Source organism: Ambystoma mexicanum, chromosome 3q (genome assembly GCF_040938575.1).
Source record: "Ambystoma mexicanum isolate Mex_15411 chromosome 3q, UKY_AmexF1_1, whole genome shotgun sequence".
Classification (NCBI taxonomy): domain Eukaryota; kingdom Metazoa; phylum Chordata; class Amphibia; order Caudata; family Ambystomatidae; genus Ambystoma; species Ambystoma mexicanum.
The window spans coordinates 90,034,752-90,061,438 of NC_090926.1; the positions used below are offsets into that span (position 1 = coordinate 90,034,752).

General features: G+C 42.1%; 1 protein-coding gene across 2 annotated transcripts in view; it reads left to right on the forward strand.

Moving 5' to 3' along the window:
* Nucleotides 1–5,235, forward strand: part of TESPA1 (thymocyte expressed, positive selection associated 1) — a 913,752-nt gene extending 908,517 nt beyond the window's left edge. For both annotated transcript variants that reach the window (XM_069653203.1, XM_069653204.1), the window contains one exon: nucleotides 1,197–5,235. In XM_069653203.1, the coding sequence (XP_069509304.1) occupies nucleotides 1,197–1,321 (125 nt within the window). In that variant the 3' untranslated portion in view covers nucleotides 1,322–5,235. The remainder of the gene's footprint in view (nucleotides 1–1,196) is intronic.
* Nucleotides 5,236–26,687: the final 21,452 nt, after the last annotated feature.

Sequence of the window (26,687 nt, forward strand, 5' to 3'; positions counted from 1 at the left end):
TGTCAGGGGTGATCGGGAGACCTATCATGAACTACTTAATCTATTAAAGAATGTACTCATCTAAACAACATTGTATTGGAGTGTTGTTGTTAATACAGAACCTTATCATACATAAACATAGGCAATGGCTGCAGCATAGACCATAGAAGTACAATATTTATAATCTTGTAATTTTGGATAGTGCAATAATGTATGCTACCTTATCAGAATTTTGAGGTATGTTAAATGTGTAATAACTAGCTGACAATTCAAAACATACTACACACTTGTGCTAGTACAAACAATACATATGAAGACCCTCAATGCATACAAATCAGAGGCCCATACAGAGAAACTAAAGTAAGGAAGAAATAATCAGCATCATCGGAAAATATTAATAACATTAAAGTTTATCTTCATGTATACAAATGAATTGTGTGTTTGAGCCCTGCTTATTTCCCCATGTATGTGCACCATGTGCTGAGACCATATCCTAAAGAAAGTACTTTAAGAACATATGACAAGGCTAATGTCTTGATATGTAACACCTTTTGAATTTTAATATTCTCAAGAATGCAGACAACTACAAACCTGGCTTCACCCATATTAGAGATCAGTCATTTAATATATAGCTTGACACTCTTGTTGTTGAAGCATTGTGGAATGTTTAAAAAACAAGAGTTCATGAATATATTCTTATGTCCAATACATGCGGCTTTAGGGGGCATCAGGGAATCACCAAGGTGACCACTGGTTATGTGACTGTCTAATACTAGTGCCTCGGGAAGCCCCTGATAACTTCACCTCTTGTGTTGTTTCAACCATACGTACACCCTCTATTGTTAGCATTTGTGTCCATTAAGTTATACTGGGAATACAAAATCGATCAAAATAGTCTGTATTGTATCCCCTTAAGTGTCATGGACGAGTATGCTTGTCCTTTTTTCATAGACTTGCGTAATAGCCTGGCAGTTATGTAGCCATTAAAGGTTTAGCGACTTCTCTCGAGAGTCATCACTTGCAGATTTAGTCCGTACTTGCAGTCGGTTTCAATTACAATATACAGTTCCTCTGTGCTCTCAATATGAGTTACAATATTGACGAAATCTGACATGTATGGATAATGTTGGTGTTGTATATGCATTTTTTATTCATATTTTCTTTTAAATCCTGAATAAATCCAACCTCTAATTGAACCCTCTCGCTCCCCATTTCAGTGTTCAATCTCCACGCGGACAGCACGCAGTCAGACAGCAGTGGCTTCATGGATGACCAAGTTCTGGAATGCACGTCTGCCCTGCATCATCTGCAATCTGTTTCTGCATTGGGCGGACGACTTTAAAATGGTGGACAAGCTACACAACTAAAAACAATGTGCTTCATATTTATTTCCCTTTCTCCGTCTTCCTCTACATAGAACAATTATGTACACAGATCTCAACACAGAGCTCTTAATTTGATGAGCTGTTTTTTAAAAAAAATAAGAGACAAAAAAGTGTCCTCACATGGTCAAAGCAACTGCCTCTTTAAACCAAGCAATGCTCTTAGAGCCACGTTTCTGCCTCTGGTAAATGTGTACTGAAATATCACTTGGATTTTGGAGAACATGTTCCCAGAAAAGTCAAGATTGGTGTTAATTTTGACATAGAATTGCTATTTATTTTCAGGATAAATCATAATAGAGTTTGGGGGCCTGATGTAGAATGCCAGAGACCTGCTTCACTGACCACATGCACAAGGAGGCAGGCACTTTGGTACAGCTATCAGCTGTTGATGGCCAAGTCAACCTTCATTGTTCCCTGAAGCCCTGCATTTTTCTCCTTCTGACCATTCCCAATCTTTAGTGTGTCGGAGATGTGGTGCAGATTGGCGCAGTATATTTTCCGAGGGTTCAAGTAAGCAAGCGGTAAAGGGGTTCCTCTGATTTCAGACCATCTCATCATTGTGTTTTGTTCTGAAGACTGGATTAGGGGTGTGATCTCGTTTTCTTTAGGTCGATGACTTAACTGAGCTTTCACCCTCAAGGCCCATGACTTAACTGAGCCTTGACCCTCAAGGAGTGTTTCAATTTTGTGCCTGCCTAACCTCAGGAACAATGGCAAACTGCCAACTCTGGATGGTGTTGGTGTTTAATGCAGTGAGTAATTTTTGGCTCTCTGTGCTGTGGTGTTCAGAAATCAGGACTTCTTGGTTAATCCATCGGATGCTTGTGGCCTTTTTGCATTGGTATGAACAGGGCTTTGTTCCTTCATTGTCCAAATGTCGGATAAGAGATTATCTCAGCATGGCTGCTCTCATGTTACACATTGGGGTCTTCGACAATAGTATTTGCTCTCCAAGGTTGCAGGAAACTTATTCCTTAGCTGGATATGAAACAGTGTTCTACTAAAAAGTTGAACCTTGCTTTGCCGAATTAAATAATGATTTTCTTTTCATTTGGTGTAGGCAGCATAGGGTTACATCGTAAATCCATGTTCTTAAATCATTTGCTGACAGTGTGTCTAAAATCACAAGTACTGTGTCTTAGGAACAAGTGTATTTAATTGTATATATTGCTGTTATTTATAGTGAATACACATGTCGATCTGTCTCTTGAAAATGAGCAAAGGTGGGGTGCTCTTTGATCTTGCAAGACACTGCAAGAAGAGGATTGACAGTGCCTTCGGTGTTTACAGTGCATGTCGAGCCTGGGTGATATTAGAAGGAAGGGACAGCTACTGAATTGATACAAGTGACAGAAAGGAAACAGATATAGTAGTATCCAGCCACAATATTCGGATGTCTGGACTGAACTGACAGAGAATCAACATCCCAGGAAGAAATGCACAATGGCCTTTTCCCATAAAAAAAACAAAGCGATTAGAAAGCAATGTCTATTTTAAACTAAGGAGCAGTAAAACCCATTAAATATACATTAAGGGGCTGATTCATGGAATTATTTGCGTGGAAAATCAGGGATTTGCATGCCAATCTGCGTGAAAATCCCCAGTCGGCGATTCATGGAACCAAATGCACAGGACTTTTCCGGGACTTGCATGGATTTCGTGCAGGCCCAGCACATCTCTGTGAGTAGTCGAGCGCCTTGCGGGAGACTCCAAGCAGAGTGTGGGTTGGGCCTATGCAGCGACCCAAATAGGGGGCAGAACATGCAGAATGAGAAAGAACATGCGAAAATGTGGGCGTGTTGAGGGACGGTCCATGGCCAGGCAATTGCATGCCCATACCAAGGCAAATACACTCGGAACGTTGCGTTGTGAAAAATCACATGCAAACCCCTGGACCCAAATGGCACGAGTTAGCAGGCGTAAAGTCCAAAGGCCATAAGGAAACAACGAGTGTGCAAAATGCCATTCATGCAGGCTGGCTTTGCTACATACAATCACAGGGGTGCACACAAGTTACAATCAGCACCACTCAACTTATGATCAGCACATTCAACTTGCATGCCCTCTGTAAGTTACGATCAGCATCACTCAACTTACGATAAGCACTACTCACCCTACGATCAGCATCACTCAACTTAATATCAGACTCACTGAACTTGCATGCCCTCTTTAAGTTACGATCAGCACCTCATAACTTGGGTTCACGCAAGTTGAGTGGTGCTGATCGTAACTTAGAGAGGGCATGCAAGTTGAGTGATGCTGATCAAAAGTTGAGTGGTGCTTATCGTAACTTATAGAGGGCATGGGAGTTGAGTGATGCTGATCGTAAGTTGAGTGGTGCTGATCGTAACTTACAGAGGGCATGCAGGTTGAGTGGTGCTGATCATAACTTGAGTGCATGCAAATCAATGGGTGATCGCACACAGTTCTCAGGGGTGCTGGATGGTAAGGCAATGGTAGGCGCAAAGGTTGTGTGGTTTGCTTGGGGGGGTGTTTAGGCGTTCTGGCCGCGTCTTGCGTATATGGTTATTTTGCATGAACAAATCCACGAATACATGGAACGCACAGAAAAAAGTCTACGTGCAGTCTCACGAAGAGTTGTTCTTGGTGCACAGGACTTGCGGGATCGATATGCCCTTTTCCTTGAATCGAGGCCTATATCTTGTATGTAGTGCACTACTTGAACAATTATATATTTGAGTGGGTTTACTGTGGATAGGAATGGGTTAGACACTAAATGTATATTGATATTCTGTCCAAACTGGTGTGCTTAGTGTGGTAGATTGATGTTAGTACTCCAATAGGGGTAACAGAACAGCATGTATACACTGGAGTGCCTAATATAAACAATTGTCAAACATAGTCTGGTTTCCCCATGCTCATGGACTATGGATAGATTTCTGAACAATTCATTTGTAAAAAATAATGTATTGTCTGCAAAAATGATACATCTAAAGTTGTTTGTTGCATACTTTGATACAGCATTGTCCATAAGGCCTACACATGTTTCACTCTCTGATCTTCCTCAGGGCCTAATCTTGAGCTATGTTGTGCAAAGAAAAATGTACACAGAGGTATTATGTATTTGTAACACATTTCGAATCTCCTCACTACATGTTAGATCATTAATTATAAATGCTTTGTTACAAATGAATTGTTGAGAAATCTATCCATGGTACGTGCATATGGGGAAATCAGACTATTTTCGCAATGGGCAATGTCTCACAGTTTCATCTTGCAAGTGTGTGCCTTGCTGGCTGAGTCTCCATCTCGACAGATTGGCAGGCCAATGCCCTGGAGAATCCGACAGTAAATGCCAAGATAGAGCTCAGGCACAGTCATCTATAGGGATTGGACTGCATGCAACGGAATTCATTAGTTCGATCACCTGCACACACTGTCCTTAGCTGTTAGATTATATTTGGACCCTTCATTCCTCTTTCTGAGAGGACGATTTAATAATACAAATACAATGACTGCATGGCGAACATGTGTTTTGCATCCAGTTCTCTTCTCGGGTATTGAGACAGACAATTCCGGAATATGGTTCCTGTCTACATTCCATTTTGTTGCAAACTGTGTGCAAATGTATATATTCAATCATCGCCTGCTGGCTGAATAGAGCATTCCCATGTGACAGCAGCTCTTACCATGATATTATACAGTCATCCAAAAAATAGATTCGGAGTTTCAACTAAATTCCGGTTCGTATTGTATTTCTAGAACTACATAAAATGAGAACTTCAGGTGTTTTTTTTTTCTTCAATTTCACTGTTGATTGTATAAATATGTATCCTTACATCCAATGGTTCCATGTTCCGAATGAAGCTATATTCTGCCACCATTATTAAAAACGTACTTTGGAATATTACCATCTTGATTACACACTCCAATGACACAAGCTAGAAATCGTCATCCTAAGCTTTCTATTGGAACAGATTCGATTAATGCAAATGTAACCAACAGCTACCACAGTATAATCACTGCTGAAATAAGTAAGACAAAACAAGCATAAAAACAGCAGAAACGAGTCAAGGCAGTGGGATTCCAGGATTGCAAATTAAAGTGCCCACACAGATCGTTGTTTTCTTCTGCCCCAATCCCGTTTAGGGAGCTAACAACTGCAAAAATGATGTGCTCATTAGAAGTAGTTAAACAGAAAGACAAGACCCGACTCTGCTGGCTCTCAATAAAGGAAGAACGTACTGCTTTATGAGATTGTCAGATGTTAGGTGCAAGGAAAAGAATTGGCTCTCAGCCTCCTTTGCAGTCAATGAAAAGGGACCTCTAGTGGATGACCCTCTAGCCCTTTAAATCTTCCCTCACACAGAAACAGGTAGATTTACTACAGCTGTGCACGTTTCGCTTGCCCAGTTGTTACAGCAGGACCCACAGTGTCGCAAGCTTCCCTCAAACAGAACAGGTACAACATGGGCCTTAAAGGTACCAGCTTTACTCACACGGAAGAGGTACAGCATTGCCTCATAGCAGTGTAAGCTTCACTCACAGTGTTGCAGCCTGGGCCACAGCAAGTCAAGCTTCATTCCCACAAACCAGGCACATCATCAGTGATGCAGCGCAAGTTCCACACTCCCAGAATGCCCAATGCAGTACATCCTCATACACAAAATGGGTATAGATTGAGACACATCGGTACAAACCTCAAAAAGTTTTCTGGCTTTTCCCTTTGAACTATGGCTGCGAGAGGAATTTGAGGCATGCGGTTTACTCAAAACCAGTGATTCTGGTGCCTGACCCATATTTCCTGATGAATGCCTGACAATCGCCACCTGAGGCCCTAATGGCTTTTGTCCTAAAGGTCAAAGACCGCAGTTGGCCACTGAGCACAGCACTTGAGCAAAATAGGAGTTAAAAGGCGTGGCTGGGGTCTCCATATCTGAAGCAGCAGTTTGTCTGAAATCTATTGTCTTGCCACACATAAACCTTAGCACCTAGCTAATGGTAATGGGTGGAGTCTCCAGAATGCCACCCTCAAACACCTGCCAATTTCCAGATCCTTGTGGCACATTTGTAAAACATATCTATATGAGAAAGAGAGTGAGAGAGAGAGAGAGAGGGAGAGAGAGAGAGAGAGACAGTGCGTGTGCGACACGGCCCGAAAGTGGCAATCTGAGAAGGCGAAATGGGACGTCCCTGCAGGAGGCTAGTGTAGGACCACAGGGAGGACTAATGGTTGTAAGGTCTGTTCCATGTGTTTCTATGATGTCTAATGCTCTGTGGTGACTTTCATGCTTTTTTGAATGCTTTTGCCTACCATCTTTTGATCTGCTATATGTGGTTTCATGCTGCCTGCACATTGAGGTCTCTGAATACTCCCTGCACTAACAGGATTGCATTTGACATTCCAGCACACATTACCATAATTACAAAGCTACCCACACATGGCAATGAAAGACACCTTCCAACAGATATCAAACATCAGAAACTAAATCTGTACAACCAAACTACAAACCACACCCCAGGCCAATACATCCTAACACCATAGGCACACGAGGCTCCCCTTTAGAAACCAATGTGTCTATGCTCTCGACATATAACTCACCTCCACTTCCAGGTGACAGGCATCAACACAACAAAGCAACTGTGCATTTCCTTTCTCGACTTATTTCACGTATTGTCTCTGACACAATTATAAAGTTAAGACGTGTAGCTCATGTCGCAAATCATAAAGGAAAACAATAATGCAATAAAAATAGAGTTGGATGCCAGTGGGATTCTCGAAATATGTCATTTAATGTGGTTTGGGATTTGTTGACTTTTCCGCTATGCAAAGTCGCACTGTTAGCTGCACTGCCAATGACACCCATTTGATTATTTTAATGTGCAAGTTCTGTGAAAAAAAAATAAAAAAAAACATGCAAGGACAATTCCAAAAGCGGTGGTGACAGATGATATTTGAACCCAGCTTTCACAACTGCTCCTCGTTTGTAGGGACATGTTTTTGTCACTTAGCAATGGGCATTGATTATTGTGCCCCTTTCTGCAAGCAAGCTTCAGCATTCTTAATCGCCTTCAGCATAGGGAAATTCCCTGATGTAGCCTCATTCCGGGTTTGATGGTAAAAGCTTGGCGATGTTTTCCTTACGACCACTGTATGTGAAGGTAACCGAATTACGGCTGGTCTTACTGCACTGCCAAATTCCAACTTGTAGGTGAAGTGGAGGATTTACCTCCAATGTGTAGCTGGAGTTAAATCCTTAACTTTACCTCGAAATATCGTTGGATTTACTTCATCAGAATTAGAACTTGCAGTAAATTCACTAAACCTGCAATGAGTTCCATTGTCCTTTGTAACTGTGCTTCATAGCACAATGCGAGGGCATCAATGTGGTGCATAGTCCTTCACAAAATCCAAAATAACTAAACAAATCATTAGCTGTGCTTCAATTTGTGTTAATGGTGAATACTTAATGATTTCACCTCTATGTGCATACACAGTCTGCTGTATCTAAAACACCTTCCATCCATTTAAAGTGGTACCACACTTTCCCTGTGATTGACACCACATTTCAATGTGCTGCAGTTCATATTGCTTAGTGCACCCAGTTTCAAATTTGCAAACTATTTCCCATGTTCTACTTGGTTTCTCTTTTCAAATTGACTATTTTCTTTTGTATAACGTATTTCTTATTTTCATCGGCATACAATGAAGCATTTCCCTTGGGTTCAATAACAATTACTACGTCCACTTCCTCTAAAAAATCCTGGATAGAGTTGCATACCTGCAAATCCAGAAACATTTGGAGGAAAACAACTTACTTGTCCTTAGACAATCCGGGTTTCGGCCGAGACATGGAACGGAAACAGCACTCCTGGATTTGAAAATCCAGATGGATGAGGCAAAGGACAAAGGCAATTTGGCGATATTACTGCTGCTAGACTTGTCTGCTGCATTTGATTTAGTCGACCACCAAATCCTAAATGGACATCTGATCACAGCAGCAGCCTTCTCCACCAACACAACCAATTGGATCAAATCTTTCTTATCCAATCAAACCACTAGAGTCTTTTCACTCTCAGCCTCAGCAGACCCGATCCCTATACTCTGTAGGGTTCCTCAGTGCTCCTGCGTTTCACCAACGCTATACAACATATTCATGAAGCTCCTCTTCGATCGCTTGGACAACATGGGTGTCATCTACACTAATGGCGCAGATGACACCCATGTCCTCATCTTTCTTACAGGCCGTTATGATGAGGCCTCTGAGCTAATTAACGAAATCTACTTAGAAATCCATACTTGGATGGCCACCAACAGTCTCTGCCTCAATGACGAAAAGACCGAGCTCTTGATTGTCGGAACCCAGGCATGCCTAAATAAACTAGACCAGAGGTACACTTCCTTTAATATTGATGGAAACATGATAAAAGTCAGCAAGGAAATAAAAACCTTTGGAGTTTATCTTGATTCTACCTTGTCCCTAAAGAAACAATCCAGCTCTGTGGCATCTTCTACAGCCTACACTAACAAGTTAATCCACGGCTGTAAATCCTATCCGTCCACTAGCTGTTGCATAATGCTAGCCAGAGCCCTAGCGTTGTCAAAGATTGATTATTGCAATGCACTTTTTCTAGGATCCACTGAACGGAATCTCAATAGGCCACAGGTCCTACAAAATAGCTCCCTGGGAGCAGCACTTAATATTCATAGATCCAACCACATCTCAACTCTCAGACAGAAAAAAGCCAACTGGCTATCAGTTCGCAATATAATTACTCTTCACACATTGGCAATCACACACAAATGCCTGTCAAATTCAGCTCACAAATACCTGTCAGATAAATTCAGCAAAAAACAATGATCCTGGCCTACCAGATCTGTCCATGCCCCTTGCCTCTCAGTACCAAGGTTCAACCTAAAAACTACAGGAGGAGCTAGCTTCCCAGTTCAAGCATCCAAGTGTTGGAATTCCCTGCCTCTCACCATCAGACTGGAACCCTCCTTCCTTGCCTTCAAAACAGGAGTAAAAAGCTGGCTTACTGATAAGCCTACCAGATTAGGACACTGTCTTTATGTAGTTGTTCTTTTAGGGTCTTTACCTATGACTGCCTAACTCTCCTGCTCTGACTTTTAATGTTTTTCACTAAACCTAACTGTAACCATTGGTAAACCTGACTGTTTGTTAATATCTATATGTATGCCTGTAACACTCAAGTGTCCCAGCGCCCAGTAACCTCAGGGCTCGGAGCGCGATACAAATAATAAACAAATACAAATACAAACAATGTACCCCCCCTTGCACATCCCCCATTCCCCTTCCCCCCTTTCACGATCTGAATGACACGAGGCCTAGTAAGATCGTTTGTCTTGTCCTCCTTCATATCCTCCCTTGTCTTGTCGCACCTAGACACACATGTGTACAGTCTCATTATAAATTACTTATCATATCATAGTGTTAACAACTTCAGAAAAGTAACTGAGGTATTGGTAAGCATTCCATATCTCAGGAAGCAGAACAATATCAAGCAAGAAACACAAGACACTGAAAACGCTGTGAGATTCCCGTTCCACTCTCCCACCATTCTTTCACACCCTGTAAGATTAATATGAATATATTACAATGTCATTATCTCACAAGTCTCCCAAACACACACACTAGGGTTCTAGGTGTCCCAAACACAATTTCATTGGTAGAGAGAAATGTTACTCGTCAGTCTCTTCCAGCAAGAATACATAGGAAATAAGAAGAAAGATGGCACAAATCAGACTGCATTTTATGAGTTCTCACAACCAAAGCGTAATTGTTCATTCAGTATAAGTAAACTGTCATAATACATGAACGGAAGTATTTGAATATGGCAAACATATTTATATTTCAATCAAAACATTCCTGAAATACCTCTCTTGTCAGGTGGGACAATTCTCCTCAGTCATAATATCGTAATTGTTTCCATCTGCATCAACTCAATCATTCTCGATCCAGCATTCAGTCCTGAGGGTTCGACATTTAGCTCTTCCAATCGCCAAGGATCTGTTTTTCCACAGCCATTAGTCCCCATATGATCCACTATACTGGTGATCGCCTTATGTTTGGAAGTGTCCTCAAACAAGCTTGCTTTATTGTCCAGGTGACTCTGCCAGCCAGTCAAGAGCTGCACTCTTCAGAGATATCATTCCAGAGCTCCCCTAGCTTGGGAGACTCAGTATCCTGAGTTGGTCTCCAGCATTCACCCTAAACACCTCCAGCACACACCTGTGCCTGCCAGGGTCCGTGTCAGTAGTTTGTATGGTGCCCAGTAGGGTCTCTGTTGAATTTCCTTTTGGGTGTAGACCAGTTGGAGGGTCTGGCTTGCTCAGATAGATGTCGCCATGGGTTTGCAGCAGTTGCCTGCATGCAGTTCTATTTGTAATTCCTGTTCCCTTTCATGTTTTGTCTGTGAGGTGTATGCTGTCCCCTAGCATTTGATAGTAAGGTTGGACTGGTTTCATTTAGCATGGTGGTTCACTCAGCTGTGTCCTTAGGATCTCGTCTTTGATTTGTGATGGGGTAGGAATGGCAATGGATGGAGCATGTCACAGCCAACGTTAGTTTCATAGCTCATCAGTGCTGGAGACACTGAATCAATTCAACTGAGTGCTGAAAGAAACTATTCTACCCTCTTTGTAAAAACCCTAGTGTCATGCCTTGTTGTGCATGCTTCAAACCGGTTATTCCAGAATATCGTTTTACCACTTACATGGTATATTTTAGCTATTTTTACTATCAATTCGAGTAAATACCATTTTAAATTAAGGACATATAAATGTAAATGAAATTGAAAAGTTAAAATAGATTTCAAAATGAGAGGGTTGCTGCACACTGCATTGTGTTGACAGATTAAAACACAAAGGACAGAATGTTAACAGAAAGGGAAGTGAACAGATTTGTTCCAAAAATCAAACAGGCATTTTTGGAGAAAAATAAAGGACATTCATAAAATGGGATACATATTTCTTTTTTAGCAAGGCACATGACATTTGCATGGTCGACAAATGCTTTGGTGGATCTGCGAGAGAGTGGTGTGGGTGTAATCTGGTGTTCTATGTGAAGTGAACACAGTGTGCTGTTCTGTCACTTCCAAAGTCATGTTTCCTTATATTCCGACATTTTAAAAGCCATGCTATTGAGAAGGGCGATTTAATAAAACATGCTTTGAGTGCTCTCACTTCTCTCACCTCGTTCACTTCCCCCATCCAGCAGCACACACCTGCCAGCAACTCTGTTGCGAGTTCCGTAAAACTGCTGGAATGGACTAAGAACGCCGCACGGCCGGGCTGGCCTAGCACCCTTTTCTCATGACACAGTGGCAAATGTTCGCGGGATAAGAGATAAGAAAAGGTGTTTTCTTGTCCGATTACATCACCAGAATGTGCTCTGCTACAGTGGTAGCAGTGTAAGTGGGTCTAGATGTGTTTCACTCACCTCATAGGAACTCAAAGCCTATGATCTCCTCCAACTCTCATGCAACAAGCACACATAGGTATGTACAACCTTTACACTTAATTGAGTAAAGTTTTATCTCATATACTCACTGTACCTGCACACATTTAAACAAGGGATGTTGAAGAAAACATTTTATTCTACAAAAATACTATTTCTCAGTTTGCTCTCTAATGGTTCACTAACAAATAAAATCAAACCAACATGTTTACAGGGTACAATTCATATGTCTATCAAACCATATTTATGAGCAGGGTCTGCACAACCTGCTCAGTTTATTCCCAAAAGGGGATGCCACAATTCTCATTAATCTATCTGTATGAAAAATGACAAGGGCCCGGAAAAAAGAGTGACCCACTCTTGTTTATTCCATATACCACATGTATAAAGAAAAAAGTGAAATCACCGGACAATTTAATACATTAATAAGTGCTGCACAGGAAAACAGATATGGGGCATTAATGTACGTAGCAATAACAACTCTGAAAAAAGTGCATGTATAACTCAAATGAATGTGAAACAACCCCTCTCACTATTTTGGGGCCGTGCAAATTTAACTACCGCATAAGTTGGTCATTTCTACAGAGTTTGAGTAAACCATGCCATTTCATTAAATTGTGAACACAACTGTGTTTCGGTCTGTTGAGCAGTTGGAGAAAATTCTTATTTCAATGGCCTTCATCAGGACAGAAGCTGATTTTCGGGTATCCTTCAATGAGGTATCCTGTGGCCAAGAATCTAAAACATAAGGGCAAATGCAAATCTAATGTTAAAAAGGGGTCTTATCTGGGTTATATTTAAGAGAAGTATATATGCTTAATTATTTATTTTGTTTCCCACAATGGGACACTTAAGGTGCACTAAGGAATCATGCAAGTCTGGGGAGAAATCTGGATGTATTCTCCAAAGTTCTCTATCTGATATCTGAAATGGTGACACACAGAAATAATTAGGTGGACCCTTCACCCTGTCTGTAATAAAAAGGCGTGGAAATAGGCAGTCCATTTTCATTCTGGTTCTTGGTTGGTGCCACAATGGCCAATAGATCCACTTCAACTGATTCATCGAAGTCCTGGACATTTCTCAGGAACTAATCCTGTGGAGTAATTATAGATATGTGTCCACTTCTTGTATGGACACATGTCTACAATTAATTCACGAAGGATAGCATTTATCAATCAAGAGATGGGCCTGTCAAGGGGCCAATGATAGCTGGGTTGGCGCCCCCTGTGTCATCAAAGTGGGTAAGTAGTAGCTTCTCACCTCATTGAGGGCTGCATATCTCACAATTGTGCATGTGCACTAAGTGTTCCCAGTGCCTACCACAATGCAAATCATGCAGGACACCCAGTGCTGCATTCAGTGAACACGTATTGTCTGCGCGAACTTCGACACAACCTGGTTTATATACAAACATGATTGTCACTGATGAATCAAGTTGTGAAAAAAACTTGCCATGGCAAATTTAATTATCAACCCTGTGCTCATGTTACAATTGGTGGGATATTCACTCACTGGTATAATTATGGGGTGGCTCATATTAGGAGGCTCACATAGTCATAACCGGGACGAGCACCATATAGGATGCAACTTATTGAAAAGCTTCGCCCAGGAGAAGGAGCAGTGCCCATGTTAAGCCTGTGTAAACAGTTTAGAAAAATACACTCTAGGTTCAGCCCCATCGGGAAAGAATGGAGGAAGCACAATGATGAGAGTCCAACACAGAAGCAAAAGTTGCATTCTGCGAACATCATTTATTTCACTTAAGTGTGAGAGGTACAACAAGCAAGCTTTTGTAAGTCTCTGCTTTCAATGCACAATGGTTGCATAGTTATACCTTAATTTACAGACACTATGTGCAATGTTGTAGCCATTGCGTATTCGTCTTATCTTACTTAGTCTGCACAAACATTCCTTGTGCCAAAGTCTTATGTATGGAAATATACATTACCCCTCAGCAGTATGTATTATTGATGTATGATTCATTCTTTAAAGTTGGTTGACAATAGCATGTGGCCTGCTCGAAAGTTCCTTATCCTACCACAGCTAGCAAGATTCCCTTGTGAAACAGGAAACTTGTGTCTGGCATCTATTTATGTATACTCTTAGCATAGCAATTATTCAAGGAAATATCTTGAGAGAGTTCTGCTAAAAGAATTCCATCTACAATGCGTGTTTCTGACTTGGGCATGCATTGTGCATTGTCCGCACAGTAAATACATTGTGAGGCTAGGACCAGTCATTAATTAGAAAGCATTCAAAATGGCTTTAGCAGTTACAATGTAATAACTAATGGGCATACAATACAGAATCACATTTCCAGATGGCCCTTATGAACATTAGTTCTACAATAAGATTCTCAGACCATATTCACAGAACAGTCTCATACATTTGTTCTTCCAGGACAATCACATGTGACACATAGTGTCTTTGCTAATGGTGTGAGGGGAGGGCGGAGGAGGAAAAGGGGCATCAGTGATGTCTATCTGCATCATATCCTCCATAGTAACATCTTGCATCATGAGGGCATTGGCTCTGGCAACAGGGTTTGGATGAGGCGCACACAATTGGGCTAGCCACCGGTAGCATACTGGCAAGTAATTAACAAAAATGCAGCAACCTGAAATTAGTAGGAACACCATAAGCAGTAACATTCCTATTTTCCAACCCCATAGGCTAAAGAAAGCCCAAATGGAATGCAAAATATCCCATTAGCCAGTGTCTTAGTGTATTTGTGTAGACTAAATCAAGTCATAGGGCCTCATTACGAGGTAGGCGGTAAGGGCTTAACGGCACTGGTAAGGATGCCACTGCTGCTAACCCCTTACCGCTGCATTATGAGGTCCCTTAGTGGGAGCCACTAAAGGACCAGGGAGCTAACAACGGGCCCGTTATTAACGGGCCCGTTGTTAGCTCCCTCCCCATTACCATTGAGCCCTATGGGGGCTCGAATGGGAATGGGGATCGGTTCCCTGAATCGGGAAATACCGGTTCCTCAGAGGTTGGAATGACCCGGTAAATCCCCAATCAGGGAACCCGGACCTGATATGTGGTATGGGGGAAGCCATGGCGCTAATAGTAAAATGGCTACCTCCATACTCGTAATGAGGCCCATCATAAACTAGTCTAGTCATAGTAGACCAAATGGTAGAAGCATCGGGTGCGTAAGTGCAGCAGGAAGACCCTATGATTTTACAGACCCCTCCATGCTTAGCTAGCATAATGTTTAGCACCATGCTATTCTGAAGGGCCACTAACCTCATGGCTTGCATTTCAGCTGTTATGTTTTCCAAAGAATCTGCTGTCTCAGAGATTGTGTCTACCAGTAGCCAAGATAATCTCCTAATGCTACAGGATTTCATATCAGGGCCATACAGGGTACAAAAGCTTTCAGTATGTCATCTGCAATATCAGCACCAGAGTCTCCTTGGTTCACTGCATCTCTTCGGGAGCATGGTAGGGGTTTAATGGTGATTGTTGAAAAGCAGAGTTGCATTTAATAGTTATGGCTGGCAACACAATTCCTAGGTGACAACGTCCTGTCCAGCCCTTAGGAAGCCATGTCTGCACTCTGCCGCCGTAGATAAACTAAATATAGAATCCCCTATTTGCATGGGGGCATCTACAGAGGGATGCAAAACAAGCATATGATAGGTCATGTTGCAATCTAAGCTATACCCCCATAGTAGGACCCAGAACCTTCTATACAGATACTTCCCTGGATGCTTGTGTTTCTTATTTTAAGAAAAGAAATCGGGTTTGTGGTGATGGAGTTCACACGGAGCTGCTCAGGAGAAAAGGGAGCATGGAGGTTCGTAGTATCAGTAAACGGAGAGCAATAGGAAGAAAGGAGAAAGGTAGCATTGGCTACAGTCACAAGGTCACATCGGCTTTTCTTAAGTACATGTCCTTCAAAATCAGGATATGTACTTTTGTGGTTCAAAACAGTACTACATTGGGTGCTAAATCCTAAAGACAATCTTCTTAGGGTATGCACCAGCTCAATAGGCAAGAAAACTAAAACTAAAAACTAGAGTGAATAACAGGAAGAAAAGAAAGGTAACGGTATCTGTTGCAGGGTTATCCCTTCCCCCACAAATGCAGGTAACTGTAAGCAGACCCAGCAATCAGAATCATGCACAATATTATAAGTGTGATGTAGCAGGGATATAAAATAATTCTCACTTATTTGCTCCTTATGAGACAAATCTTCAGGTAATGGAGAATGCAAAGGCTTGGCAGAAAATAGGGGTGCAGGTATTGCTTCAATGACATGAATAAACCCAACAGGAAGGCACTCAGGAGTAGGAGAAGCAATGGGAGTATGAATTTGGAGCGATACCCGGATCTGGTTTCAGTATTAAGTCAGGAACAGGTACGGTTTGGCATGATAAGACAGTTCCACACAGGAAAAAACCCAATATAATGAGGAAGATCAAGACTTATAGGAGTTTCAGGAGTGTCCATATGCATCACCCCAAAGACAGTTTGTTAAAGATGCTGGTATTCACTGCAATCCGTTGCAGAAAAGGAAGCAATGTCAATCAGTACAGTCACTTCAGTTTTCATGGCCTGAGGTTATACTCTGGTCAATCTTTGACTCCTGTGATGTCTTTGGGAGGCATGATACCCCGGGAAATGTTGCACAGAGATAGTCTTTGGGAGTTATCAGTCCCTTTCAGCACTGACTCTTCCCATGGTAACTCGGTAGTCGTGTTCCCTGCCAGAAATAGAGGATCCAACTGTATGTGGCTCGCATGTATCCAGTTACAGTGTCCTTCACACCTGACAGCAGTCTCAGTGGCCAGTAACACTTTCACAGGGCCTTGCTATCTTGGCTGTAGGCTGGATGATGGTTGAAAGATCTTCGTGAAAACCCACTTGCAGGCTGGATGGAGTGGCCCAGACCTGCCAGAGGTTTAGGCAAATAGTCTTTGACCTGTTTATGGCTAATAGACAATCTCCGTGTCAATCTCCTAGTAAGCTCCAAACAGTAATCACTCAACAAAGGATAAGGGAAATTAGACAGTTTTCTTGGGCCAGGGATCCCCATATATTGGTGGTTCGTCCCATTACAATCTCATAGGGTACATAACTACCCACTTGAGAGTGCTAATTGCCCTTGAGTGTGGCATTGAAACGTTCCACAAGGCCCGCTGATTGGCGGTGGTATATTTAGTGGTATTTCTGCTGTAATTCTAATGCATGGTACACTAGTTCCATGGTTTTGTTAACAAAGTGAAAACCATTGTCACTCCAGATTGAATGAAGCAGTCTTCATCGTGGAAAATATCTTGAAAATACTCTTTTACCAAAGTCTTGGCAGTACTCAGAGCAGAATTGTCCGCCATAGGGAATGCCTCTACCAATTTACTGAACATATATACTACAACTAAAACCTATCTGAATCTTTGACATTTTGGCATTTCTATGTAGTCCATTTGGAGGCACTCAAAAGGCAATTCTGGGTTTCTGAAATGACCTCTAGGGGTAGGTGTACCCTTTCCCACATTGTGTGTTAAGCAAGTAATACAATTTTGACATGTAGCTATGGCTGTCTTTCGAATGTTAGTGTTATACAATACTTCTCCCAACAAGGCCACAAATGCATCTGCCCCTATGTGGGAGGAGCCATGCACAATAGAGACCATCATAAGCACATATTTGGTAAGTAACATCCATAACCTCCTCTCAGACTTGTGTACATAACATCCATCCTCATGGGTGGCATTGCTATTCCATTTCTCAATTTCCTCTTTGGATGCATCTGCTTTTATCTGTCTGACACATTCGAGGGAATGATCAAATTCAGTCGTTGCTGGGTGGCTCACTGATACATAGGTTAAAGTGGCAGGTGTCTGCCCAGTTATTTTGGCTGTCCTATCAGCAAAAGCATTAACTATTCCCACCTCATTTGTCACTTTTCTGTACATTTAATGATAGCCTGCTGTTTGGCACTGCTAGTGAATTCAGTAACCTGGTTATCAGCATTCCATGCTATATTTTGGTGGCGTGAGATGTAAGGAACACCGTCTCAGCCCATAGTCTTCCAAAATTATGCACCACGCCGAATGCGTACTGGCTATCAATATAGATATTCACTTTTAGACCAAGGCTGAGTTCACATGCTTGTGTTAATGCAATGATATCTGCTGCCTGGGCAGAGTGCTGTGGTATTTTCCAACTTCAACCACAGTCTTCAATGTCGTTATAGCATAGGCAGCTGTGGAGGCACCACATGGCAATTTAAAACACAACCCACCCACGTACAGAGTTCCATCAGGATCAATTGAAGGGACATCAGTCAAGTCTATCCGTCTCTCTGTTTTCCTCATCTGTTGTTAATATGCAGTCATGCATTACAGTGAGGTCATCAGAAGGGAGGGGTAGCACCATGACAGGGTTCAGCGAATTGCATCTTTTTATCGTTATGTGTGGTGCGAGTAAAGTTAATTTGTATCTAGTCAATCTGGCATTTGTTATATGCTGTGTTTGGGTCTCATTCATCAGATTTTCAATCGCATGAGGGACCATCACAAACAACAGATGTCCCAGAACTATACTTTCAGACTTTTGGACAGAAAGAATAGCTGTTGCTACTGCTCTGAGACATCTTGGTAACTCTTTCACCACTGTATCTAAGGTGGAGGGAAAAATAGGCACAGGGCCTGTTTTTATCTCCTTGCAATTGTGTTAGTACAGACAAAGCACACCCCAATTGTTCATGCACAAACAAAGAAAAGGGTGTAGCATAATTGGGGGGCCTAGGGCAGGTGAATTGTACAAAGCCTGTTTCAGCATATCAAAGCTTTCTTGGTGTTCTGGCAGCTATGGTATTGGGGTTGGAGACTCTTTAGTGGTAAATTGAAGTAAGGGTTTTGCAAAAAAAAGAGAACAATTAGAGAAAAAGTAGAGTGGTTGGGGCTACAATACTAAGTAATGCTTGTATTCTCTGTGGGTGTAACCGCCTTTCACCCTTTGACAGGAGATGGCCTAAATAAGTAACTTGATGTTGACAAAGCTGTAATTTATTCTGTGTAGCCTTGTGACCCAAGGGTGCTAAGAAGTTCAATAGCTGGACTGTACAGTTTATGTATTGCTCCTTGGTGTCAGCAGCTATCAGTACATCATCTACATATTGCAAAAGGGCTATACCACTGGGAAGGGGGAAACAATTTAGCTGTGCATTTAAAGCTTGACTGTAAATATTGAGGCTTTCTGTGTAACCCCGTGGAGCTCAGCAGAATGCATAGGACCTTCCTTCTATATTGAAAACGAACAGATACTGGCTATCCTCATGGATTGGGACACTGAAAAATGCATTCCTAAGGTCAATAATTGTAAAATGCTGGCTAGTAGGTGGGAGCATCCTCACTAACCTTTTTCTGGATGGGAAGTATCGGGCTATTACAAGGACTGCTTGCTATCTGTTTGATGATGCCCTTCGCAAGGAATCCTGTGTCACTGGGCAGATCCCTTAAAATGGCACCATCCTTTAGTGTTATGCGAGCAAGTTCCACCTGAATCTATTTCCAAAAAATTCAAAGCATATATGTCAGTAAGCCTAAAAGGAGCGAGACATGAAATAGGTCCTATAGAAAACTGGACAGGCTCTGAAATAGGGCTATGAATAGTGGTATTAGAAAAACCTACTGATGTCGCATCTTTAAGTGATAGCTCGACATATGGTCCCTCGGGGTCTACTGGTAGCTGCACTCTCCCTTTTCCCTCTGTTGGGCATCCCTATTCTACATAATCATCTGAATATTTATCATCCTCATAGTAATCCCTAGCTGGATACTGCTGGCCTTGCCTCGGATAAAAATAATTATGCTCTTCTTGGGTAGTTTTAACTTCATCACCATTGCTTTGTCTCACCTGACCTCTGACAATCCCTCGCCCTACTGACTTTCTTCTTCCTCTAAGCCTCACCTGGCAGTCATGGATCCAGTGGTCCGGACTCTTACAATAATGGCAACAGTCACCTGAACCACTCCTCCCACTGAAGGATGGTGCACTAGCGCCTCTTCCTCTCCCTCTACAGACACCTCTTCCCCTCTGTATACTTGCTCCTCACCCTCAGTCTGTAAATGCCTGCTGCATCAAAGCCCCAGTTTTCCAACTATTCAGTTTTCCTTTCTTTTCAGTCTTTTCTTTAGTGTGTCTATCTGCATAATACCTGGCCATAATTAATATCCGAGCAGCATGTTGGGTTGGCCATGTGGATTCATATGTTTGAATATAATGTTTGAGGTAAGGGAGCAGTCCTTCTACAAAATGCAAACAGAAAGCCTTTTGGCCTTCTTTGGTGCTCAGGTCCATCCCACTGAAAGAACTGAAATCCTGCTCCTTCCTTGCGAAATATGTCTTAACTGTTTCCCATTCCTCCTGCCTATAGGAGGTTATCTTGTCCCAGTACATTTGTTTTCAGGGTACTAACTGTTCTATTCTACTCATCATGTGCTCTGGCAAGGCAAGGATGGTATCGCCTAAACTTCCCTGCTCATTCCTGAATTCAGTTACTTTCTTGATTTCTATTGCAGCCCATTTAATGGGTGATTCTTCACAGTCCTGTTTTCTGCACTGCCTTCAGATGTCTGGAGGTAATATGCATGAACCAGCTGGTCAAGATCCATTAGTGTTAGGGGCCCCGTTTTTAGGATGCAGTAATTTGGCTAAACCATTGCTCTGGATTCTGCCTAATAACTGGAAAGTCCTTGGTAAAGGTTAATAGTTCCATACGATTCTATTGCACATGCACATGATGTGTGGGGTTACTACTGTCAAAACCTTGCACTTCTCTAATTAGGTGGTGGTGTGATGCTGAAGGGAGTGAGGGACGGTTAACAAGCCACTGTAGTACTGCCAATATGATATCTGAGCATTGATCTATAGGGATAACCCCTTGTTGGCTATTTGTGTCTATTTCACTGTAGCACTCTGGAAGACCATATACTTCTTTTCTCCCTTCCTGATTATGGTTAAAGTCTTTACACGCTAACCACACTTTGGTGCACAAGTGTTTTACAATTTCATTATCCACGGGCTGCTCTACTTGAGGCACGTCATTCCTAGCTATCTGAATCCCTTCTTATCCTTTAGTTATTCAAGCATTTGCAAAGTGTGTAGCTCTGTCCTTTTGGGAAGCAGTTATATTGCGAGTCTGACACCTAGGGACATCTAGTGGTGCAGAGGGCTTCTTTGGCTTGTCACGTAATCCTGGCAGATTGTAAGGAGTCAGGGGAGGTCTTTGAGTGGAGAGAAGGCATTCTAATAAGTGATCAGCTTTTTCATCAGTGTTTGTCAAGGGTACTGTGGCATCAGTACAGGGCATAGATATATAAGCTCCTACTGCCTGTATTAAACACTCCCTACCACCCTGTTCCCATCCTTCTTTCAGTTTCTAGAACTCATGTGCCCTAGCTTTATTATTTTCTGACTGAGGCTTTTTATTCTGTAGCCGCACTTCTCTCATTGATTTCTGCCTGGCATAATCCCCCCACTGCCTGTAGGTTTCCCATTGTAGTGGCCTTACCACTTTTTCCCCTTTGGCTGACAATGTTTTCCTAGCAGTTACAATGTAGGAACTAATGGGCATATAATACAGAATCACTTTTCCCCACATGGGCCCTCATTACAAGTCAGGCGGTGGACCATGGTGCTATTAGCACCATGGTCCATGCCGGATTGCACCATGGTGGATGGTGGAATTACCGCCCCATTCCAAGGTGAGTGGGGCGGCAATTCCCCATTCACCATTTGCCCTTCCCCATTCCCATTTTTGCCCCATAGGGCATAATGGGGATGGGGGAGACGCTAATTACGGCACCGTAAATTACGGTGCCGTAATTAGCACCAAGGTCGCTTAGCGTCTTGGACTTTAAAGCCTGCAAAAAGCAGGCGTTAAACCCTTAACGCCTGACTTGTAATGAGGGCCATGGCCTATTACGGATCTAACGTGCAACCCGGTCATAATGGTGTCTGTGTTCTATTGCAATGCTCACTCATATTCCGATCTAGGTTCACCACGCCCACCCCCGTTGTCAAGGAAATTAAAGGGGGCACTCTACACATTCCCAGTGCTCAGTTCCTCTAAGCCATGTGATGTATTTTGTTTATATCAAATACACAATGGTGCTGTGTGGATCGTGCAACCGAATCTGACCCTGGTCATCAAAGGAAACAACCTATTAATGGTATCAGACCACCACCCGCACCGCTCCATGTAGATTCAATACAAAGTGCGTCGGGCGGGAGACATGTTTTATTTAGGTTGTTATGGTTATTGCAGGCCGTTCTGGTTGTGCGTGTCTACGGCAGCCATCTTGTGTACCATTTAAACTGTGTGGATCCTATATATACCACAATTGCATAACTGTAATACAAAATAAATAAAGCAAGTAGTCTACCAAACTAGAGTAGTTTTTACAGGGATTTCAAAAATTCATGTAAAGTGGGATTAGAGTCTCTGATCTGTCTATGGATCGTAAGGGCAGTCACGGCTGCTCAAAACGGCCAAATATGTAAATTTACGGAAGCCTCAGTGGTGGCAAGGCTAACCCGTGATCAAAATAATTATGGGACTAGATAGCCATGGCAACCATGACACGGGGGAAGTATCCAATATGGCCATAGACATGGGTATACATCTCTCATTAAGAAAAGACACGAGCTAAAAGCAAACAGCTTTAACATCAACTAAGTTCAAATAAACATGTTCAATTACACTTCTAAAAATACAAGTGTGTATCAGAGAAACCACATGTAATGAAACGCAAGAATAAAACACCGTTTCTGGTGCATTAATCCATGCTCATCTCTATCAGAGAAAGACTAGTATGTTAGCATAATTGCAAGAAAAAACAGCGTATTAATCACCTAAATAGAATGCCATTTAGGCATGATTGAAACTAAATGAAACAATGATAATGAAAATACATTATATCAGTGTAGTAAGCACCTATCTGAAAACCAAGAAATAAATGATTGGATCATTAGCACAGTTCTAATTCAGTTATACCTAGCAAATTATGTGCAAACTCAAAAGGAAGCAAAGTCCCCTGTCATTTGTCTTTCTTGACACATCTATATGACAACAGTTCCTCAGCCTCAGCTTGCCCCATCTGACTATTCCAGCCCTCCCCAATGGAATTTCATAGGGTTCTATTGGGCCGTGCGTCAGTCAATGCCCAAATATGGTAAATGGTATTAAACCTTGCCTCATGTTCTATGATGGATGTAAACCTCCTACAACGACTCCTCCCCTTCAGCGCAAAGTTTCAATAACAATGATTTAGGGTCTAGTGTCATATCAGTCATAGACAAGCAAGCTGTGCAGTCAGTCTGGTTGCTCGGGACAATTTATCAAGGACAAGATGCTCTAAATGACATCTTCACTATATGAAATCAATGTGTAGCTTGGAGCTCTGAAGTCTATTCACATCTAGTATATTTATGTCATCATGCAATTATTGCTAAGTAAGTGCGGCATCGTGCTGCTCTAGGTGAAATGTGAAGGCCTTGCACGCTGCCTTGTCTTCTCCAGACGTTTCTTAGCTTGAATTTATCCAATGAATAACATTGACTTTGCTTGCATTTCTTGTTGGTTCAATGTGTAAGTTATAGGATTCTATGCAGAACTAAATAGGTATGTGAGCATGTATATTTGAATAAGCAAAATCAATCACACATCTATGTGTAAGTAATTAAAACACACACACCTCGCTCGAGGCTGCTTTGCAAGTGTAAAGAAAATACTAGTTAATACAGGTATCTAGCTCTTTCAGTGCTTTCTGTTGTTTCTGTTGTTTCAAAGCACTACATTATACTAACAGACCTTGTTTTAATCCAAGCTAGGTTACATATATGAGGGGAATTCTATATGTCATGGTATCTCATATGCAGCTTTCCTCCTCCATAGGGGGCAGAAGGAGTGCCTACACATGACATCTCCACTAGATAGAATGAAATTATGGAAGTCCCAAACATTCCTTTACCTTTTATGTGTTATAATCGGTAAAACAATAATCTTTGTTCACTCTTTTCCCCTTGTTTGGCTTTTACTCTTTTTCAAGATGTCCTAGATCTACATAAAACTCTTTTTTGGGGGTGTTCAGCAATATTTAGGTAGTATCTATGTTGGACTAACTATGCTTAGCGTTACTCTCCAGTTGCTAGTATATTCTGTTCTGGATCTGCGTTCAAAACATAAACAAACATATCCTTTACATCCCATTGAAAGATATTGTTTTTAAATTATTCTCACTTACATCTAAATCTTCTAAAAGGTCAATCATTTCAGTTAGTGCATTTATGTTTCAGTGGTGGAGGTACTTGCTAGATTTTCATATTCATCTGGAACTACTTCATCTACCAATATTACATTAGGTAATCCCTCTTTGGGATTCACTAACTGGTTCAGATCCATGAGGCCATTATCATCTCTAACTTGATCAATCAGTTCATTAGCCTGCTGGCGGCTTTGTACAATTCTTGCTGGTTCTTCTGGTATCTCTTGCTGAAGCTCCATGCTGCGTAGTTGCATCTGCTCATGTGCAATTCTCTTCCATGGCTGTACTGGACATGAAGGTCCACCATATTGTGTTACTCACTGTGTCTTTGTGCACAATGTTTCCTTGATGCTGTTGGGTGTCCTGACCCACGTTTGAGCTATCATGCTGCAACATTTGGTGTTGTGGGCTTAGAAAATCCAAGATGGCCAAAAAGCCCACATGTGCGCCAAAATCCAGGAGAACCACACAGTTTGTGTGCACACCGAAATGGCTGCCTAACTTGCCACCCACCAGTGCGAGCATGATGGGCCAGGGTGCCATGAGTGGAATGGGTGCCAAAGGTAAAACAGCAGCGCCTGTTAGCTCAAAAACGCTTTAAAATTACCTTTGGTTTCTCTGAATGCCAGCTCAAAATGCCTATTTTCAAACATTGCAACACATCCAAAAATCTCACTGAACACCAGCGGACATCTGGCAGAATTAAGTATGTGTGCATACTAAATCTGGGAAGATGAAGAGCCCAAAACAATGTTCATAACAAAACTGGCTGAGCTATGCATGTCAGCCGCCTAACTGAAACTGGATTAAAACAACCAAAATCGAGATGTTTAAATTAACTGAGTGACCTACTTTTGAGTGTCACATAGTTTGTAACTGTTAAAATGTCATCGTTTTGAACTTAGAATCAGCATTCTAGCTGCATATGTAAAAATTGTCTTGACTTAAACTGGGGAACAAAAAGTGACATTTTACCTGAAACCTGGCTTAAGGAAACTGGAATTCTGCCAGACAGCTTCCCCCGACAGGAGTGGGGGCTTGCCCAACAAATGCATTCCCAGGCCTGGCTGCATTCTGTTGCTCCTGCCAAAAGGAGGTCACACACTCTCTGATTGAATTACCAGGGGATTGCAAAAAACTAAAGAAAGGGCCCAGGCAGATGGTTTATTGGGGTGGTCGTAATTGGCTTCCTTTTGAACAAAGCCCTTCCTTGACTCAGGCAGATGGTTTATTAGGGGGGCCATAAAATAGCTTCCTCTTGGCAGAAGCTGGGACGGGCAGGGTCTCTGAGCTTGGCAGAAACTGGATAAACTGGTTTCTACACCATGTGACCTGAAAAGACACACCCCTGTTGGCCAGAATATGATTCTAAGAAAGATGTATAACTCACAGTGCGGACTTGTCAAAATTATTTAAATGATACCATAATCCTTGTGATTTTTCTGTGCACGTTTTAAGACGCATTGGGAATTTGTGCGATGTTCTGGGCCAAAACCCTGCTATTCATTGACACCACATACTCTGTGTTTAAGCTAGCGACCTGGAAAGTTACTGAGATATGTGTGGGAGGGGGGTGTACATGTGTATAAATCTGGAGAAAAATCCGATGTTGCAAAACCCACTAAAAAGCACAAAATGTTGCCATTTCTGAATGCAAGCCCCCAGGAAGAGCAGAGTTTGAACAGAGTATACCTCATGTGATATGTGATGGGTGCATGTAATATTAAACAAATGTGTACCTGTGCAAATATGTATTTGGGTCAAATATAGATTTGTGTGCAATTTGACAGGGAGTATCCTTTCTGCAGACCATAAATCAGCATCACCATGACACACATTTCCTTCCCCAATCAAAGCAGTGCGGAAAGCTTGACCAATGGGCAGTTGAAAGAGGGGCTGGCTAGTGATGCCAGGCACACACCCATTTTCAAAACAAATAAAAAGAGACTGCTGGGACAGGTAGAGACATTCAATTCCATTTGCTGCGGAGCATGCTGACCGACGACTTCACATCCAGAGATCCTACACTTAGACTTCCAAGCTAAACAGAGACTACAGAACTTTGAACCAAGAAGACCCACTGCAAGCAAAAGTATTTGTCAGCAGGCCCAAAAATCATTTGCAGACTATTCACAGCCGGACCCAGGTGTTGATTCCGGCCTGGAACCCTGTGCCAGAAAGATCCAGAAGCAGTGCTGTACCCAGAGAAAGCAGAGCAGTATCCAGAACCAGAGGCCAGAGATCCAGAGTGACCCAGACCGCTGTTAGCAGAACCAGAGAGCTGACCCAGATCACTGTGAAGTGCCGAGAACAGAACCGGAGTCCAGTCCAAAACCTGACCAGATCCGTGGGGAGGCCTATTTCAAAATATATTGTGAGTACCTAACAGAACTGTGCAGAACCAATCTCTTAGTTAAAATAATATAATTCAATCTATTTTAATCTAACCAGAACTGCCTCCTAACTGTCACCTGTCATTTGCAAAGCTGTCACCTGTCATTTTCTAGCTGTAAACTGTAACCTGTCGCTTTGAACTTTTAAAATTTCAAATCTGAAAAACTACCTTTATTTAATCGTCCGTATCTCTGGAA